Here is a 20,763-nt window from a genome sequence, read left to right as displayed (position 1 = left end):
TAAGATAAGACAAGAACAAAGACCAAACCTTAGGAATATTTCTCATCCCTTTCTGATCTATATCTTTATACATACATTTTATTCCTTATCCCTATTCATCTAACTCTTTGCATTTATAACTTACATATGCATGACATGTGTATTGTTTTATTCCACATATACACCGAATACTATGTTTATTACCACATATGCATGCTTAATATATTTTACCACAGATGCATATTCGATTTTTACACCATACACCACTATAATCATGTTGCCATGTTGTTCACATGTTAGTATGCATCCAATTTTATATTTACATTTCCACCCTTGATATTAATGTTCATCACTTGATTCCCACTCTACCACTTTTATTTTATTTTTACTTACATTCGACCATTTGATCATGTCACTGATACTCCCTTATCTCCTTCTTTATTTTCTATAGATGGGAAGCCCAACACCGTTCGGCAATGTACCGCCGTTCACCCGCGTCTACTACCCTTCCACGGACGACGACCAGCTGTTCAGTGCCCCTTTGGCGGCACTGTGTGCTTTCCTCGACCTGCCACCACCCAGGTTCAGAGGCCGAGTTGAGACCGCCGCACCCGAGGGATGGCAGCCACGGTGGGAGATCGAGGCGAAGATCCGGGGGCGTGAGATCGCGCCAGCTACACCGGATATCACCTTCATCAGCCGCTACCCCACCTTCGAGCAGGGCCTTCAGTTCGCCATGCAGTGCGCCTTCGCACAGGTGTGCCGGGACTATCGGCACGAGTTCCCCGAGGATTCCTCCTTCCTCCTCTTTGGAAGGCGGAACCATGCATGCTCGGCGGTGGCTACGACCAACGACGAGGATGCGACCCCAGTGACGACCCACTTCGAGAACATGGAGATAAACACCGTGGACTTGGAGTCTTGTCTCGAGCACGAGATGACCAGGGCCGACCTCGCCGAGGAGCAGGTTGGTATCCTGATGGGAGAGAAGACCCAGTGGCTGGAGGACAAGGCCGTGTTGGAGAACACTGTCCTCAATATGGGAGACGCCATCGAGCAGCTGCAGTACGAGAGGGACCAGGCTCGCTACTACTGCGAGCAGTTCCAAGCGTTCATCGCAGCAGCAGCCGCAGCAGCACCAGCTGCCGCGCCGGCGCCAGACCAGGTCCCACCTCCACCACAGGATCAGGAGATGGAGGCTCAGGAGGAGGAGCCGACTGAGGAGGAGGAGCCCCAGGAGGTCCACGAGATGGACACCCCTGCTACAAACACCCGCTCCAAGATGAAGGCGAACGGGACCACACCGACAGCCACACTCCCTTAGATCTGTTGATGCCTACCAGACTTTATCTTTTCTTCTAGCTATAGGTAGTGCGAGTTAGTCATTGACCATACAATCTATGTGTATGGAAATGTAGGTCGATTGCTTTCTCCTCGTACTCTTTTCTTTATGGGCAATGCCCCACCATAAACAAGTGTGTTTTGTTATGATTTTTCAAAACCTTTTATGTTGATGAGTGTATGATTGTTATATGCTTGAGTTACTACCTGGTTTTGAGGGTTTAGTTATCCTTAGCTCTATTCTATCTGTTTTCCTCATCTATGCTACCCTAAGCAGATGCCTCCGAGACGCCGGAACCCCGCCAACAACGCTGAGGCTAACAATGCCGAAGCTGACGGAAACGCTGCCACCATGCAACAGTTATTGGCCGCTCAGACCCAATTCTTCCAGATGATCACCCAGCAATTGGCCAACAACAATGCCAACCACCAGCAGAACCAGAACAACCAGCAACACCACCCACCCCAAGTGGATATGCTGACCAGATTCCTACGTTTGCGCCCGCCCACTTTTTCTAACTCCACTGAGCCTATTATGGCTGACGATTGGCTCCGGTCAGTCAACAAGAACTTGGTCACCATCAACTGCACTGACGAAGAGAAGGTGCGGTTTGCAGCTCATTTGCTAGAAGGACCCGCAGCGTCATGGTGGGAAAATTTTCAGATCACCACCCCCATCGAGGATGTCACCTGGGACATGTTCCAGGAAGCCTTCCGCACTGCCCACATCTCTGCGGGAGTGCTCAGCCTGAAGAAGAAGGAGTTTCACAGACTACGACAAGGAAGCCGCTCTGTGTCAGAGTACATAGAAGTATTCAACCAGCTGTCCCGCTATGCACCGGACGATGTGAACACCGACGCCAAGCGCAGAGAGAAGTTCTTGGATGGTCTGAACGACGAGCTGTCAGTTCAACTTGCTATTGCTTACACCCCGACCTACCAGTCCTTGATCGACAAGGCCATTATTTTGGAAAGCAAGCTCACTCAAATGGAGAGCCGCAAGAAAAGACTTCACCAAGGGGGCTCTCACACTGGACCGCACCAGAAGCAGCGCACCTCCTATGATGGAAGTGGCAGTTCCTCCTTGAGCAGGAACGGGAACCAGAGCAACCACCGCAGTGGAGGTAATAGTCACCACCACCGCCAGGGAAGCCAAGGACACCACCATCAGGGTGGCAATGTGAACCGGCACCATCCACAGCACCAGCCTCAGCAACAGCACCAGTTCGCTCGCCCAAGGCCCATCAATGGCAACGGGAACGGCAGGAACAACGGCAATGGCCAGAACAACAATGGTCAGAACCACAATGCCAATAAGGACATGAGCAAGGTGGAGTGCTACAAGTGTCACAAGATGGGACACTATGCCACCAACTGCCCGGACAACCAGGATGGCACTGGGAACAAGCCCAATCCATTCCAGAAGGGCCACGTGAATCACGTGGATGTGGAAGAGATCACCGAGGAACCAGGTATCATACTTGGCACCTTCCACATTAATGCTTATGAAGTATTAGTTCTATTTGACACTGGAGCATCGCATTCATTCATTTCAAGAGTATTGGTAGAAAGAGGCAAATTAACCTCTAAGACCATGGCTAGACCCATGAAAGTGAACTCACCGGGTGGAACAATACTAGCAACCCGACACTGTCGCCAGCTACCCCTAAGTATTGGGAGACACATTTTTCCCTCTGATCTCATAGTTATAGATTCCCGAGGACTGGACCTAATCCTGGGAATGGACTGGTTGACCTTATATGAAGGATTAGTAGACTGTGCCCAGAGGACTGTCACACTCACTACCCCAGACAAGAGACGCATCCGGTACAAGTCAACCCATGAGCTTAAGAGACCCAAGGTTAATGCTCTTAAGGGGGTTAGCATGGACGAAGTACCAATAGTGAAGGAATACCCAGACGTATTTCCAGAGGAATTACCAGGCATGCCACCGGACCGTGATGTGGAGTTCCTTATTGAGTTAATGCCAGGAAGTGGACCCATAGCCAAGAGACCATATAAGATGGCTGTGGACGAGTTGAAAGAATTGAAAAAGCAGCTAGCGGAACAGTTAGCGAAAGGGTTCATCCGTCCCAGTTCATCACCATGGGGAGCACCTGTCCTGTTTGTAGAAAAGAAGGACAAGAGCCAACGGATGTGCATTGACTATCGTTCACTCAACGAGGTGACGATAAAGAATAAGTATCCTTTGCCCTTAATCAATGACCTATTCGACCAGTTGAAGGGAGCTCAAGTGTTCTCAAAGATCGATCTGCGATCAGGGTATTTTCAGCTGAAAATCCAGGAGATGGATATACCCAAGACAGCATTCACCACTAGGTATGGACTGTACGAGTACACCGTGATGCCTTTTGGTTTGACCAATGCACCTGCATACTTCATGAACATGATGAACAAGGTGTTCATGGAATTCTTGGACAAGTTCGTCGTAGTATTCATCGATGACATTCTGATCTATTCCAAGAGCAAAAAGGAACATGAGCAGCATCTGCGCATGATTTTGGAGAAGTTGAGAATGCGCCAGCTGTACGCCAAATTCAGCAAGTGTGAATTTTGGTTATCAGAAGTCAGCTTTCTTGGACACATAGTGTCAGGAGCCGGAGTAGCCGTTGACCCAGCTAAGGTTGCAGCAGTTACAGAATGGGAGGCACCGAAGAACGTCGGAGAAGTCCGTAGTTTCCTTGGACTTGCTGGTTACTATCGGAGATTCATTGAGAATTTCTCCAAAATGGCGAAACCCATGACAGAGCTGTTAAAGAAAGAGAAGAAGTTTGCCTGGAATGAGTTTTGTGAAGAGAGTTTCCAAGAATTGAAGAAAAGGCTAGTGTCCGCACCCATCCTTGTTTTGCCTGACCTACAGGAGGATTTTCAAGTATACTGTGACGCCTCACGTCAAGGATTGGGAGGAGTGTTAATGCAAGGAGGAAGAGTTGTAGCATACGCTTCGCGGCAACTAAAGAGCCACGAAGGCAACTACCCCACTCATGACTTGGAATTAGCATCGGTAGTGCACGCCCTGAAGACCTGGAGGCACTATCTGATGGGAAAGCATTGTGAGCTGTTCACGGATCACAAGAGCCTGAAATATATATTCACCCAGAAGGAGCTGAACCTGAGGCAGAGAAGATGGTTAGAACTGATAAAGGATTATGACCTGAGTCTACAATATCATCCAGGCAAGGCTAACGTTGTAGCCGATGCATTGAGCCGCAAGGGCTATGTAAATGGACTAACAGCTGGAGAGTTACCACCAGAGTTGTGCGAACAGTTCAAAGACCTCAGACTGGAAATAGTACCTGAAGGTTATTTAGCCACCTTGAAAGTACAGCCCACGTTGCTGGATAGGATCAGAGAAGCACAGAAGGACGACTCAGAAATTAAGGAAATAAAAGAGAATATGCTTACTGGAAAGGCCAAAGAGTTTCGAGAAGACGATCAGAGTACCATATGGTTCGGAAGACGCATTTGCGTACCGCAAGATCCGGAAATCAAAAAGTTAATTCTGCAAGAAGCCCACGATTCACCATACTCAATCCACCCTGGAAACACAAAGATGTACATGGACCTCAAGGAAACATTTTGGTGGTCCGGATTGAAGCGTGACATCGCAGAGTTCATTGCCTTGTGCGATGTGTGCAGCAGAGTTAAGGCAGAACACCAGAAGCCAGCAGGGTTACTGAGACCATTGCCTATACCGGACTGGAAATGGGATAAAGTCGGCATGGACTTTATCACCGGGCTACCAAGGACTAGATCAGGATATGATTCCATTTGGGTAGTGGTTGACCGTTTGAGCAAGGTTGCCCACTTCATACCAGTGAAGACTACATACACCAGTGCACAGTTAGCGAAACGCTACATGTCCAGAATAGTGTGTTTACACGGAGTACCCAAGGAAATAGTTTCAGACAGAGGTACTCAATTTACCTCAAGATTTTGGGGACAACTACATGAGTCTCTAGGAACAAGACTAGAATTCAGTACAGCCTTTCATCCGCAGACGGATGGACAGACCGAGAGAGTAAATCAGATCCTTGAAGATATGTTGAGAGCTTGCGCTCTAGATTATGGGTCTAGTTGGGATGACAATTTGCCTTATGCAGAATTCTCATACAACAACAGTTTCCAAACCAGCATTGGAATGTCACCGTTTGAAGCTTTGTATGGAAGGAAATGCAGAACACCATTGTTATGGGATGGTGTAGGAGATCGTAGCCTATTCGGCCCAGATATGATCAAGGATGCCGAGGAAAAAGTTAGACTCATCCGAGACCGGCTGAAAGTAGCCCAGTCAAGGCAGAAAAGCTACGCAGATTCTAAACGTAGGGAAGTCATCTACGAGGCTGAAGACAGAGCGTATCTCAGAGTTTCACCGATACGCGGGGTAAATAGATTTGGTATAAAAGGGAAACTAGCACCCCGTTTCATTGGACCTTTCAAGATCTTGTCACGACAAGGAGAGGTAGCCTACAAGTTGGATTTGCCGGAAACACTGTCCAATGTCCACAACGTCTTCCACGTATCGCAACTGAAGAAGTGTCACCCCGAGATGGCCGACACACCCCTAAGGGATACGATACCTCTAGAAGAAGTCCAATTGCAGAGTGACCTCACATATGAGGAGAAACCGATCAGGATCTTGGACACAGCTGAGAGACAGACCCGATCCAAGACCATCAAGTTTTGCAAAGTTCAGTGGGAACATCACACAGAAGAAGAAGCCACTTGGGAACGCGAAGTTGATCTTCGAGAAGACCACCCACACCTCTTTGCTAGCCACACCGAATCTCGAGGACGAGATTCATCTTAAGGGGGTTAGGTCTGTAACATCCCAAAATTTCAAACTTTTACATGTGCATTGCATCCATGAGCACCATGCCACAATTGCATGTTTGAATTCAAATTTTGAATCACAAAAGGCTTTAAGAGATCTTGTTTACATCCCTGTAACCTTTGGATTTTCAAACCAATAGGGTTGATGTATAAAAAGGGTTTAGTGCATATATAAGCTATCCCATAATTTTTGGTTAATTATTTGGAGTTGAAAAAGTATTTTTATTTAAATAGTTATATGGCCCTAAAGCATTTATAGGGCAAATGTATTTTTACATATTTTATTTTGAAGAGAAACTACTCCCAAAAGTTGTATCTTGATAGAACAAGATTTTACAAATTTTCTGGATTTTATTTGGGCCAATTTGGAGCTCAAACTCAAAAGATATCAAAGAAATGAGAAAAGCAGAAAAAGAAAAGGCTAAAAGAAAAAAAATAGAAAACCGGACCGAACCGGCCTGGTCCGACCGCGCCCGAGCCGACCCGACCGGCCCAGCCACGTGCGCGCGCGCCCGCTGCCGCTGACGCGTGGGACCCACGCGTCAGGGTCTTCTTCCCCGCGAGGAAAGCCCCGCGCGTCACGCCGCCCGACCCGCGCGCAGTCGCCGCCGCCATCACCGCTCCCCGCCGATTTCGGCCTTCCCGAAGTGCTCCGCCCGCGTCATTATAAAGCTCCGCCTCCCCGCTTCTTTTTCCCTCTTCTCGCCCCCGCTCGCACGCCGCCAGGCCGCCCTAATTCGTCGCCGGAAAGCTCCGCCGCCGCCGCCATTCACCGCGCCGCCCCGACCTCGCCGGTGAGCCAGTTTTCCTGCGCTTTCAAATTTTTGGAGCCCCTCGTCCTTGCGCTTCGTTTGACGCGCGCCGCCTTTGCTCCCGTGCCCTGCAGCACCGCCCCGTCGCACCCCGAGCTTCGCCGGAATCCGCCGCCCGCGCCGCCGTCTTCGCGCCGACCTTGGCGTCGCCCCGACCGCCCCGCGCCGCGCTGACCGCGCCACCGGCCTCGCCGCCCCGCACCGCCCTCGCCCGTGATCTCCCCGAGCCGCCCCGACGCCGGAACCGCCCGCCGCCGCACCCCGTCACTCGCCGGAATCTCCCCCGGCCGAAACCCTAGCTCCGGTGAGCCCATCTTCGATCTCGGCCGTTGGATCTTGATCAACGGTCGGGATTAGAACATTTTATTTCTTTATAAACCGAACCGGTACCGATGAATAAGATAACGCCACGTGGCACCCGGTTTTATAAAATAAAATGTAATTTTAATCCCCCGGAAATAATAAAAGGCACTTTTGCAGATAGGCCCCTGTAACTTCAAATGATCATAACTTTAAATCTGTTTGGCCAAATTTAATGATCCACACCTTTTTGGAATCCTTAGAAAGTGTAGAATCTTTTGGCACTGTCCAAATTTAAATTTGAATACTTGAATCACATTCAAATTACAGATTAGGGTTCATACCATTTAAATCATAACTAATTATTTAGAAGTCCTTTTTGAATGAAACCAGTGCCCAAAATTTTGTTTTAATGTCCTCTGTCCAATGGGACAGAGAAACAAATGTTTTGAATTAATCTATTTGGCTGATGCTAATAAAACCTCATTTTAGGGTTTAAACCCTAGGCTTTGCAATTCATTTAAAAACCCTAATTGCATGTGCCTAATTATCAATGCCTTGGACCAGTAGATCACCCAAATAAAATCCACCCACCCATGTCATATGTTTTGCATCGCATCATGGCATACATATTCTTTTGTCATGTTTGTATTATGTGTTTATGTGTGTGTATATGTTTGTTGATTGTATAGTAGTCTCGGAGAGCGAACCTTGCGATTGTGACGAGTGTTTGAACTCCAACTACTATCAAGGCAAGTTCACTTTGACCATCATCCTATTATTTTATTATGCACTAGATTTTATTAGTTGCATTGTCAGGATTATTATTGTATCTATGCTAGCTATGATCTGTCCTAGTAGTATATGATACCCTTTGTCATGACCTTACCACCAATTGCCATCGTAGTAGTAAAATGCTATGCTATGATAATATACGAGGGTGGTATTAATACAATGTGATACTATTGAATTACAATATGAATTTCCTAGCGTATGGCAAAACAAGTAATTCAATGAACCATCCTGGGTGGGCTGCTTTGAGTTTTCGGATGTCGTGACGTTAGGTCCATTTCTATGGGGCCCGCTGAGTCGTCTCTCCGTGTGATTCGGGAGCGTCCATGGTCGTCTCCCCGTGCGATTCGGGGAGCGCCTGCGTCACAATGTGGGATGCCACCCGGGATAACCAGAGACTGGACTAGTTTCCTGTTTAGTAGCTTCCAGTACAACCACATGGTATTATGGGCTCTGCCAGGATGGATGTAAGAAATATGAACCTGGATCCGAGGTGACATCGGTATGTAGCAGTGTAGGTGGGGGCGCGTCCCTCAGGTGGTTTGGGGGAATATGTTCTGAAAATTCCTGTAATCGATGCCGTTGCTACTCCACCTGGAGGACAGCAAGGGATTAACACGTCGATTTCTTGTGGGTAAAGTGTACCACCTCTCGAGAGTGTCAAACTAAGTACTTAGCCGTGTCCCCGGTTACGGACAATTATGAGCAACTAGATATTGGAGCTGTAAGAAAAGTCTCACTCATTCCAATTTCCTAATAAAATGAATGGTTTGAACTGGGTAGGAGCATTGATGTTTCTACTCAATGTGCCTAGGTTAATAGGAGCATGGGTGTTTCTACCCCGTGTCCAATAGAATTCAAAACTATTTGTCTAAAAACGATAGGATTTGAATAATGATGCTTTTATGCAAAATAGCCAAACCCCACTTAGCCAAACTATGCATGTACTTGGTAGGTCCTTTATAACTCTAGAGAGCTTGCCAATACATTCAAATGTATTGACCACGTAGTGGCTGCAATTAACAATGCAGGTGGATCCGACGATGAGTGAGGCTTGTCGTTTTGTCATGGGTCATGTGCTTACATTCCAACATGCTCTCTCCTCTGGGAGTAGATGAGGCCCTTTTACTCTACTTTTCCGCTGCAGTTTCATGATACATTGTTGTCATGGTTTTGAACATTATTTGTTTATGCTGGCCCAAGATGTCATGCAAGTTTGTAAGTACAATTTAAGTTCTGGATGATACGATGTAATAAAGTACTTTTGACCTTTGTATCTTGGTATTACATCTTGAACTGTGTGTGCTAGTGAGTCGATCCAGGGACTAGCACAAGTAAGCACAGAGATCGAACCCTTGTGAAGGGGGATCGCTTCATCTTCACACCAAAGTGACCCATTAAACCTCCTCCATGCGCCTCCTGCAACAACAAAAGACGAACGGAACTATCCTGAATACATAGTTTGTTAGCACGGAACACAAATCCATCATTGAGGACGAATTTGTTCCAAGTTTTCCCTTCTTTACAATTCTGCAATACATCTTTAAAATCAACATCATGCGCATATTGTTGTTTGATAGTTTCCAATCCAAAAATGCGAAAATCAAGCTGAGATAACATGGTATAACGGCGTGACAAAGCATTAGCAATAACATTATCTTTACCCTTTTTGTGTTTAATAACATAAGGAAAAGATTCAATAAATTCAACCCATTTTGCATGACGCTTATTCAACTTAGCTTGACTACGAATGTGCTTCAAAGATTCATGATCAGAATGTATAACAAATTCTTTATGCCATAAATAATGTTGCCAAGTTTCTAATGTCCAAACCAGTGCATATAACTCTTTATCATAAGTAGAATAATTCAGACTTGGCCCACTTAGTTTTTCACTAAAATATGCAACAGGTTTACCCTCTTGTAACAAGACACCTCCCAATCCAATACCACTAGCATCACATTCAAGTTCAAATGTCTTATTGAAATTAGGAAGTTGTAATAAAGGAGCATGAGTTAACCTGTCTTTCAGTAACATGAAAGCGTCTTGTTGTGCATCACCCCAAACAAAGGGAACATCTTTCTTTGTAAGCTCGTTCAGCGGCGCAGCAATGGATCCTAAATCTTTGACAAAGCGCCTATAGAACCCCGCGAGTCCAAGAAAACTCCGCACTTGTGTGACCGTTTTTGGTGGAGGCCAACTCGAAATGGCCTCAATCTTGGCAGGATCAACTTCAATGCCCTGCGCTGTCACAACAAAGCCAAGAAAAGCAACTCGATCGGTGCAGAAGGTGCACTCCTCGAGATTACCAAACAAACGTGCATCGCGTAAAGCATTAAAAACAGCACGTAAATGATCCAAATGTTCCTCTAACGATGTGCTATAAATAAGAATATCATCAAAGTATACCACCACAAAACGCCCAATAAAAGCACGTAAAACTTCATTCATTAATCGCATGAATGTGCTGGGAGCATTAGTTAAACCAAAAGGCATTACTAACCACTCATATAAACCGAACTTTGTTTTAAATGCTGTTTTCTATTCATCTCCTAACTTCATACGAATCTGGTGGTAACCACTACGCAAATCAACTTTAGAGAATATGGTGGAGCCACTCAATTCATCTAGCATATCATCTAATCGTGGTATAGGATGACGGTAACGAATGGTAATATTATTGATAGCGCGACAATCAGTACACATGCGTGATGAACCATCTTTCTTTGGAACCAAAATAATAGGTACAGCACAAGGGCTAAGAGACTCACGAATGTGACATTTGTCGAGTAGTGCTTGAATTTGGCGCTGAATTTCTTTGGTTTCCTCCGGGTTGGTACGATAGGGCGCACGGTTGGGCAGCGATGCTCCAGGAATTAAGTCAATTTGATGCTCGATTCCGCGAATAGGTGGCAGTCCCGGAGGTACATCTTGTGGAAAAACATCCACAAACTCCTGCAAAATGTTAGCAACAGCAGGTGGCAAAGAGGGAGGCATCTCCTCGAATGAAAACAGGACCTCTGTGCAAACAATAGCATAACATGTGGTAGTACTCACATCAATTTCAGAAATATCAGATTTGCTAGCAAGCAAGCAAGTACTCTTCAAACGAATTTCATTAGCATGTTTAGGTGCAGATTTGGAAGTACTTTTAGAAGGCATAAGTTCCTTAGCAACCATCTGATTTTCACTCAACGTTTTCTCCTCATTATGTGCTCTACTAGCTCTAGCAAGATCATCTTTTAAAATACTTTCAGGAGACATAGGAAGTAGCACAATTGGCTTATCATTATGAACAAGAGAGTATTGGTTTGTGCTACCATGGTGTACAGAATTTGTGTCAAATTGCCATGGTCTACCAAGTAAAAGAGCACATGCTTGCATAGGTACAACATCACACTCAACATAATCAGCATATGCGGCAATAGTAAAATGCAGACGAGCAGTACGTGTTACCTTAACTTTGCCGCTGTTGTTAAACCATTGAATGTGGTACGGACGAGGGTGGAGTCGTGTCGTGAGAGAAAGCTTCTCCACCATCTCCATACTCGCCAAATTATTACAGCTCCCACCATCAATAATAATGCGAACACATCGATCTTTTACCACACCAATAATAATGCGAACACATCGATCTTTTACCACACCCTTGGTATGGAACAAATTATGGCGCTGATTTGGTTCAGGCCTTCGTCACTTGTGCACTCAAAACTCGCTGTGCAATTAAGCTTGGGTATTTCTCAGCATCTTCGGCAGCCATAAAGTGGGAATCGTGCTCCTTGTTTGCTGCAGCGCATTGCTCCTCATGTGCAAGAAGAGCTAAAGTGTCCTCATCATAATCACTGGCGGAATCATAACCACCGTCCTCAAGAGCGATCATCACACGAGGGGAGGGGCAATCACGCACAAAGTGGCCAAGCCCGCTGCATTTGCGGCATTGAATCTGGCTGGTTTTGCCCGTAGACGCCATGGAGGAAGAAGAACTTGGTGCGGGTCCAACGGAGGCACGCTTGGCGGCAACATGAGGCGATGTAGTAGTTGTAGCTCGCGTGGGTGTGGAAGTGGAAGTGGATGGTGCAGCAGCCCGTGACGAAGAAGGCGATGTTCTCCAAGAATTAGAATTCCCTGTAGAAAAGTTAGTTCTGGTCGCCTCTCTCCGATCCTGCACTTCACATTCAGCATTGCAAGCAAGGTGGAACAAACGAGTTATAGTATGGTATGACTTATATCGAAGAATGGTCTGAATCTCCTTATTTAACCCGCCGAAAAATCATGCAAGTAAAGCTTCATTATCTTCCACTATGCCACAACGCATCATACCAGTTTGTAATTCTTGATAGTACTCTTCTACAGAATGTTTGCCCTGATCTAAACGTGTTAATTTGTTGAGCAAGGTACGCTGATATGATGGTGGCACAAAACGAGTTCGCATGGCCCGTTTCAAAGCATCCCATGTAGTGACTGGATTAGCATAATTAACACGACAATATTCAGTCCACCAGATGGAAGCAAAACTAGTGAACTCACAAGTAGCAGCACTAACACGTCTATCCTCTGGATAATTTAAGCATGTAAAACATTGTTGTACTTCTAATTCCCATGAAAGGTATGCATCAGGATTATATCTACCATTGTAGAACTTCCCCCTCATCCTCTCGCTCGCCCTCGGACTCGTCGTCCCCGTAAGACTCCTCATGTTGCTCCTCACGAGCAGCAGCAGCCGAGGTTTGACCTTGGTGAACGGGAACACGCTGTGCCCGCCCAGCGAATGCGTGGAGAGGGGGAGCCCGAGTGGCGGTAGGTTGTGGCAAGCGCGCCATCAACTCCCGGAATTTGGCGTCGAGCTTGTCGGTGAAAGATGTTTCGAGGCCCTCAAGGTGTTCCATCGTATCATTAAAGCGTTTGTCGACGTCCTGCATGTGATCGTCCAAAAGCTTGGTGAAGTTCGCCTGTACTTCGGCGCTTGTTGGTTCTGAAGTCTCCTCCCCACCTGTCATGATTAGTATTCAAAAAGCACAGCAATATGGGTGTATATGCTTCGGGCAAGTGGTGGAGAACGCGTAATCTGTCAAGCAAACCAAGATTCTTACCCGTTCTTACCCTGCAGCAGGTGGTGACTAGCAACCGTTGTGATTAAACCTCAGGAAGATTGAATAAAGCGATTGCCAGGCGGTGTCAACGCACGGTGTAGGAATATGTGGAGCTCTGGGTGGCTGTATCCTAATATCTGTAGCAACAATTCAAAACAGTAATGCCACAAGTTGAATAATAGCTCAACGACGGTACCGTGCTGGCCCTAGGCAATACCGTGCTAGAGACGCGAGCCTAGAACACCTGGGAGTTACGCCACGACACCAAAAGCAACAGGTACAGTGCTAGGAAACAGACAGATATATACGAAAACTCACTATGATGGAACGTGACTCAAAACGAGAAGCAAGGTCTAAAACCTAGATAGCCTCGAAAATATGTGTGGCCAAAAACTGAAACTGCAAAAAGCTGCTCTGGAAAGCGTGCAGACGTCTCAAAATTTCTGCTATGATGGCGGTTAGCTAAAAACGATCCCGGAAGTATAAAAATAGTGTATGCTAAATTTTTTTTCAGAGATGATTCCAGACTCTTTTTTTTTTACTCCCCTCCTCTTTCCTTGCGGCCGAAACTTTCCGGACTTATATCAACTTACAGATCGGATCGAGATCTCTTCGTACGGGAAGCAAACTCTAAAAAGGAAAACAAAATAAACCTGATTTGATACGGTATGTGAAATCGACAATGATACGGATATGGATATGTGGTGGCGGAATTGGTGGCGGAAGATGGTAAGTGGAACCGAAATTGATACGGTTAAGGATATGTGGTGGCGGAATTGGTGGCAGAAGGTAAGTGGAACCGAAATTGATACGGTTAGGGATATGTGGTGGCGTGGAAGATCGGCGAGCGAGGCGAGGCGGTGTGACGGCGGCGTGACGGCTATGAACAGAACTCGAAACTCTAAAGGTCTAGACTCTAAAACCAACACTCAACACGACGATGCAGACTAAAATTCTACAATGCACGTACTGAAAGATAAGATGCAAAGGCTTGAAATTGTTTGTAGGACAAGATCTAACCCTAATTTTTTTTTTGGCTTTTTCGTGGACTGTAGGAATAAATCAGATGCAACTAAGCTAGGAAAACAGTAAGATCTCACCGAGCAACCTGAAATCTGATACCACTTGATAGGGGAAAGGTGCCCGATCTTTCGATGAGACGGTAGCTATCGATTTTTGGGTGGATGTCGACGTTGACGAACCGGCTACAAACGTGCGAGACGTTGCGCCTTAGCGATCGCTACACCAACTTCTGAGGTTATTGACCACGTCGGAGCTAGATCAACCTGATCACGAAGGATCAATCCCTGCATGCAACTGAAGAACAAGCAAGAACTATAGATGCAATCAAGATACTGCGAATAAAGGTGAAGCTTTATTGATGGGATTCTGCAAGCATGTAGTACAGAAGGTCGATTTGACACTTGTGCCTATGGCGAAGAGTAGCGAATAGCTAAGTCTCAAACTAAACAAAATCCGAGTCTAAACGAAGACCTAACGGGGGTATATATGGAGGACTAGAGGGGTATGCGGCCAGCCTTGGGAAAGGAGGCCGAAACCCACTCTAGGTTGGTTTCCTTCACCTATACGGACTCCAAAAGTTCAGCCCATGTATGTGGACGAAAATTACATGGGCCTAGCCCAAACTTAAAAGGTGACGCAGCACCATATAATTATGTGGACGAAATATGAAGGGAAAAGCTCTATATTTCGCCCACGTCTTCATCTCTCATTATGGTGGCTTCAACATTCTGAAATCTCCCGTTGCGGCACCATCGTCAGTCCTCACACGCTTGCTGCCTTCATCTCCATGCGTGATCATGCTCCAATGCTTGTCCCTATCCATGCTAGGTCCATCATTCCTAAGTGTGAGAAATACATCTGATTTAGGCAGCATCATATTCTCATGTATGTGAAGAATCGTTTCAAGAAACGAAAGTACCTGATAATTAAGTTGGCGTGCGCGAGCTCTTGTGATAGGTCCTTGTAATGTGACTGTAGGTGCTGTGGGTGTATCAACATGTGGGATGTCCTCATCACATGTTGAAGCTGAACAAACAGGGCCATCAAGTCAACCTTTAAAACATCCCAAAAAACCTGATAGAACTCAGCAGGAAAGCCATCAGGTCCAGGAGCCTTGTTATGCTCCATCTGAAAAATCGCATCATGTACAAGGATTTTATTTTCAGCCGGTGAAACCTGTGGGATTCCCTGCAAATTATCTTCCACAAGCGAGAAAGAATTCGGGACAGGTGTCCCAAAAAGTTTCTTGTAATACTCTGTGATATAAACGCGAAGGTTATCTTGCCCTACAATAGTACCTTCATCATGTTCTAGTTGGAAGATTTTTTTCTTTCTATGCTTGCCATTAGCAATAAGTTGAATTATTTTTGTATTGTTTCCATCCTCCTGGATATACTTGACTTTTGCCAGTTGCGCCCGCTTGGATTGCTCATCCCGACGCAGCTTGGACACAAAATCATTAGCCGCGCATAGCGCATCCCTCTCAGCCACAGAGAGCGGAGATGATTCAGCTTTGATGTCAAGGGTGTAAATAAAAAGGAGCAGACGATCACGCTCTTTCTTATAATGCCCACTTTGATTCTTCGCCCAACCACGAAGGAAGCGACGAAGATGTCTAATCTTATTCTGCCAGCGCTCGATGGGTGAAGAACGGCCACGACACACGGCCCATTCGATTACAATAATCTCGTAGAATCCCTCCTAACGCAACCAAGATAACTCAAACAAAAATTGAGCTTTATTACCAAGGTGGGCCTGATCACCAGAATCAAGAAGAGGGGATTATGATCCGAGCCTCAGCGAGTAAGAGCCTGAACCGTCACCAAGGGAAACTTTTGCTCCCAATCAATGCTAGTCAACACATGGTCCAACTTCTCATGTGTTGGAGTGTCCCGACGACTCGCCCAAGTATATTGATGACCTGAGAGAACTATTTCTCTCAAGTCCAGGCTCTCAATAATAGCATTGAAAATAAAAGTCCAGCGGGCATTAAAGTTATCATTATTTTTCTTCTCCTGACGACGAATAATATTAAAATCACCACCAACCACCATGGGTAAAGGTTCGGACTCACACATCCTGACAAGCTCCGCCAAAAAATTAGGTTTATGAATATCTTGGGCTGACCCGTAGACCGGGACCAAGACCCACTCAAAGCCATCATATTTGGAGAGAAGGTGAAACTTAACACAATAATCTCCCGAATCAACTCGTTTGACCTGGAGATTAACTATGTTAAAACCAACTAAGATACCACTAGAGCGACTATGAGGCAATAACACATACCACACATAGTCCAAACCGCCTGCCAGGTGTTTCAAAAAAGGACTAGCAAAATTCGAACGACCTGTCTCAAATAAAGCAATAAAATCTAATCTATGCTCTCGGATGGTCTCCTGAATAAGTCGGTGCTTGGCAGGGTCACGAATCCCCTCACAATTCCAAAATAGACCTTTCATTAGGAATAATTCCGTTGTTTACGCACTCGCGTACTTCGTCGGACCGCAGAGAGATCGCAAGTCTTTTCTTACGACGTCGCTTTTGAATACCAGCAGGAGCCGTATCCGTATGATCCCGTGGCTCCCCGAGAGTATCCTCATCAAAATACACACAAAGATCCAAGAGATTGGAGACCAACAACGAATGCGGGTCTCCATCAGCATCACCACATGGCCCAATTCTTTTCTAAGAACAGTAGCCGCCCGTTCAAATTCAGTTGACTTAAGTAAATTAACAGACTGTCTTGTTGGTCAACGGACTCCCCAAAAGAAATTCCTAATCTAGTAGCTCTTGCAATAATCTCATAATTAGGAATAGCAGTAAAAGAGAGGGAACTCGCAGTGGTACCTGGAAAGGGAGGAGCATCGCGAAACTGGGCACGACGAGTCGCACGGTCCAGCTGAGAAGCGTCCGCATCCGTCTGAGCATGAATGCGCGCACTGGATCGAACACCAGCCATTGCGACATCCGGAATCCCTCCGAACAAGATCACCTCCTCTAGTGATGGAGTCGACCTCCCCATAGTGGACCCGGGAGAGAGAGGCGGCGACACCATGGCCGTCTGCCATGAGGGCCCCACCGGAGATAGAAGCGGCGACCCCATGGTCGTCTGCCATGAGGGCCCCACCGGAACAGTCCGCGCTAAATGGGTCTTCCCGCTGGAGATGCCTTGATAGAATTACATTGTTGCTGTCATTTTTAGGCTCTGAAACAAAACATTGGCGCAATACCTCTACTAGTGAGTTAAATATTATTCTCGGTGGCAAACGGGTATGAATTCATAACCTGCTGCTTGCTTTGACCGGACATTCCAAATCTGCCAACCTGGCCTGCTTGGCCAAATCCTAGTGCCAACCTGGCCTGCTTGGGCCAAATCCTAGTGCCAGTTTGACCAAACATTTTTATATGTAAACTGGGCCAACTGCCTTGTCATCGTATACTATAATATTATTAATCCATAAACAACTTACACTTAACTCATGTCTCTGCAACGCCAACAACAAGATAACAATGTACAAAGCTGTTGATGTTCTCCTTACATATAGCATTTGATTCTAGCGCAACTTGCCATAGGAAGATTGCCTATTTGAAGAGGATGAAGGGGCTGTGCTTCCGGTGCCTTAGCAACAAACACCTCGTCAACAATTGCAGGGAGCCAGTCAGATGCTGGAACTGCAAAAGCTTCGGGCACCTTGCCCGTAGCTGTCCCAAAACTCCAATGCCACAGCCCTTGTGTTGTCTCCTCCACTTTCTGCTAAGCTCCGCGACAAGAAGAAGCTACGCCGACGTCGTCATGTCTTCGTCCGGCAATCGTCGTGGGAGGCATGAAGACAGGCCGGAGTTGGACCACTGCGCTATGGCTGCTACTCAGGATATGCTGGAAGGAGAGCGTGCTTTCATCAGCCATGCCGTGGTGGTCTGGCTGGGCGAGAACCGGCCACGCACGGAGCTCTACCACGTCATCGAAGCTTTCAAGGCGGAGTTCGGAGTGCATTCCCATCAGATTCAGGTCTCCGAGCACGCTCCGGAGGACTGGCTGGTTTTCTTCACCGACCCCAGCTTGGCTGAGGCGGCTGCTGCCAGGCAGGCTTCAGATGTGGTGGGCGCCACTTCCGCGTGGCTCCATGGAGCGCGGACAGGCACACAGAGGAGGTTGACATGCCTTTTCGTGCTCGTCTTTGCATTGAGAACTTACCTGTCAATGCATGGGTGAGAGAAGCTGCTGAGAAGATCATCGGGCCTCACTGTGCAGTGTGCACTGGACTTCATTGAGCCGAGTTCAGTGCGCCGTGAGAACACTTCTACCTTCAACGTGTGGGTCTCGACCTCGGACCCTTTCGCCATCGCCAAGGCCATGTGGCTCACCAACACGGCCCCTGCCGACGGAACCCCTGCATCCTACGCCGTCTCACTACGTCAACCCCTTCCGAGGCGTGAACCCAGGCGCGGATGCTGCTGCAGGCTTACTGTGCACCTCGACCAGTACATCGACCTCTCCGCACGGGTCGGGGGAACCCGTCAAGATGCACTGGAAGCTTGGTGGCTCTGACGGTTCCAGCAGCAGGCGACGGTACTGCAGTGAGCAAGGCGGTCGCGACTCCTTCTCCAAGCGCGACCACGACGACGATGAAGAAGAGGGACGCCGTGGTCGCGGTGATGGCCGCAAGGACAAGTCCTGGCACCGTGGCTGGCTGTCCAGGAGCAAGAGCGGCCGCCACGAGCCATATCGCCGCAAGGACTCCCGCGGGAGGCACCCTGCCTATGATGATATGGCACTGGGCGCGAACTGCACTGGGTCTGGTCCTCTACGCCGGCGCTACAACGGCAAGAAGCGAGCTACAACGACTTCTCCTACAAAAAAAGGTATGGCGTGTTAGGTGTGCTTCAAGTCCTGTGCATGCTGCAGCTCGCCATCGCTCTCGCAGCCCGCCTCCTCCTGCTGCAAGTTCCCAGGTCCCGCCTTCGCCTGCTTTGCCGCCTCCGCCGCCCTGTTTTGCTGATCTTCCTGCATGGGCTCCGCCTTCTCCTGCTCCCGAATGTGCACCCATCGACAGCTCGGACTCCATGATCGCTGAAGCCTGCCTCCAGCTGCGCCATGTTTCATCAGATTCTAACATGGCTGCTCTTGATGCTGCCCCTGTTTCTCAGCAGGTTCTGGTTGTGCAGGACACAAATACTGCAGCTGAAGGCTCCGTGGAACTCGCCCAAGGGTCGGAAGTACAGGTTGCTGATGGTAGCTGCACTCTGCAAGAGTTCCTGGACAACATCGCGCAGCCACGACCTCGGCATCTCCTCCCAACGCCGGCAAAGTCTGCTACAAGCAAGCGCCAACTCCAGCAGAACATCGCCAACGACCCTGCCCAACAGAACATGCAAGAGAACTCCATTGTCCGTCGCAGCGCGCGCCTCTCCAAAAATCCAAAGGGGGCTGGCGCGCTGGAACTGAAGGCTCAAGAATTCCTCGCGCGCGGGCTCGGCATCATTTCTGATGGCGAGGACTTCGATGATGCTGCCAAGTCTCTCTTCGTCAAGATGTTCCAAGGTCCAGAGCCACTCACTGAAGCTGCAATCCTCGCCATCGACAAGCTGGTTGTATTGATCAAGAAAAAGATGCAGAAAAAGAAAGGAAAGGGGAAGGGGAAGGCCAAAGAAACCCTTCTCCTAGGTGCTGCTCCAGTCGTCGATGTCTGATTCAAGCAAGTGTCTGTCTCCTGCGTGCGTAGTGTGCGGCCTGTTTCCAATGCGCATGCTTCTTCATGTAATGCTTCGTGTTAGTCGTCGTATTTTTCGCGTTAGTCGTCGTGTCTGCCAGCATTGTGTGCGGCCTCCGTCTTTGTTCCAGACTTCCTGCGGCTTATGCAGGCCTTTCTACAAAGCAAAGACAATCGTGTTCGGCTATATTTTTGTTTCTTCGATTGCGCCACTGCTTCAGCCTGTTTACTCCAGTTTTATGGTTCTTCCAGTTGTGTTCCTTGGTTACCCATCAGTGGCGGAGCGTGAGCTAAACATAAGAGGGGGCGATTCCATATCAAAACAGCCTATGCACGAAAAAATGACAAGTGATAGATATAAGAGATAATTTGAGGGCAATGCCATGATAATATATTTATCTTGTTCATAAAAATACCTAGTTCACATCTATCTGGTTATGGTAGACAGATAAATTTTGGTGTTTCGAAAAAAAAACACATCTAATGACCAAAAGATAACTAATAGGATGAATAATTAGAGAACTGCTCTTCTGCTCTTCCTAGCTTCGAAATCTGCAATTATTTCTTCAAAACCATTTTTTATGCCATTTCTCCTTCTACTTGTAGCAGCAACCTGTCTGGAAGGTTGTTTCCCCATTGTTATCTAAATCAGAGAAGATAAAATTTCTTCATCTCCTTTTCTTTTAAAAATGAATGCATCTTCTGTTCTTTCCCATGGTTATCTAATCAGAAATTCATAATGCATTGAATCAATTAATGCAACATTTCAATTATGAGAACATCGCAAAAATTCAGAACTCACAAAGACTCAAAGCAACAGGGCAAGCCAGCAGACAGCAGTCATGCTCGGTGTGCGTTGGC

The 20,763-nt window shown here is 47.1% G+C and overlaps 1 protein-coding gene across 3 annotated transcripts; it reads left to right on the top strand.

Annotated features, from left to right (window-relative positions):
- Nucleotides 1-17,668: 17,668 nt before the first annotated feature.
- On the top strand, nt 17,669-20,213 carry LOC112269423. Of its 3 annotated transcripts, none has more exons than XM_024456150.1 (2): nt 17,669-19,054; nt 19,358-20,213. In XM_024456150.1, the coding sequence occupies exons 1-2, from the start codon at nt 18,641-18,643 to the stop codon at nt 19,880-19,882; spliced, it is 939 nt and encodes a 312-aa protein (XP_024311918.1). In that variant the 5' UTR covers nt 17,669-18,640; the 3' UTR covers nt 19,883-20,213. The 3 variants fall into 3 exon arrangements, with proteins under 3 accessions (XP_024311918.1, XP_024311917.1, XP_024311916.1); XM_024456149.1 differs by having other exon boundaries at nt 19,343-20,213; XM_024456148.1 differs by having other exon boundaries at nt 19,340-20,213.
- The last annotated feature ends 550 nt before the right edge of the window (nt 20,214-20,763 follow it).

Source organism: Brachypodium distachyon, chromosome 5 (genome assembly GCF_000005505.3).
Source record: "Brachypodium distachyon strain Bd21 chromosome 5, Brachypodium_distachyon_v3.0, whole genome shotgun sequence".
NCBI lineage: Eukaryota > Viridiplantae > Streptophyta > Magnoliopsida > Poales > Poaceae > Brachypodium > Brachypodium distachyon.
The sequence above is the reverse complement of the archived record's forward strand: the minus strand, read 5'-3'. Positions and strand labels throughout refer to the sequence as shown.

What these genes read in the sequence shown, in the direction of transcription:
- LOC112269423 (XM_024456148.1), top strand. Translation starts at nt 18,641, where the DNA reads ATGCTGCTGCAGGCTTACTGTGCACCTCGACCAGTACATCGACCTCTC. An exon ending in GACTTCTCCTACAAAAAAAG is followed by an intron (nt 19,055 to 19,339) that starts GTATGGCGTGTT and finishes CCTGTTTCTCAG; the next exon opens with CAGGTTCTGGTTGTGCAGGA.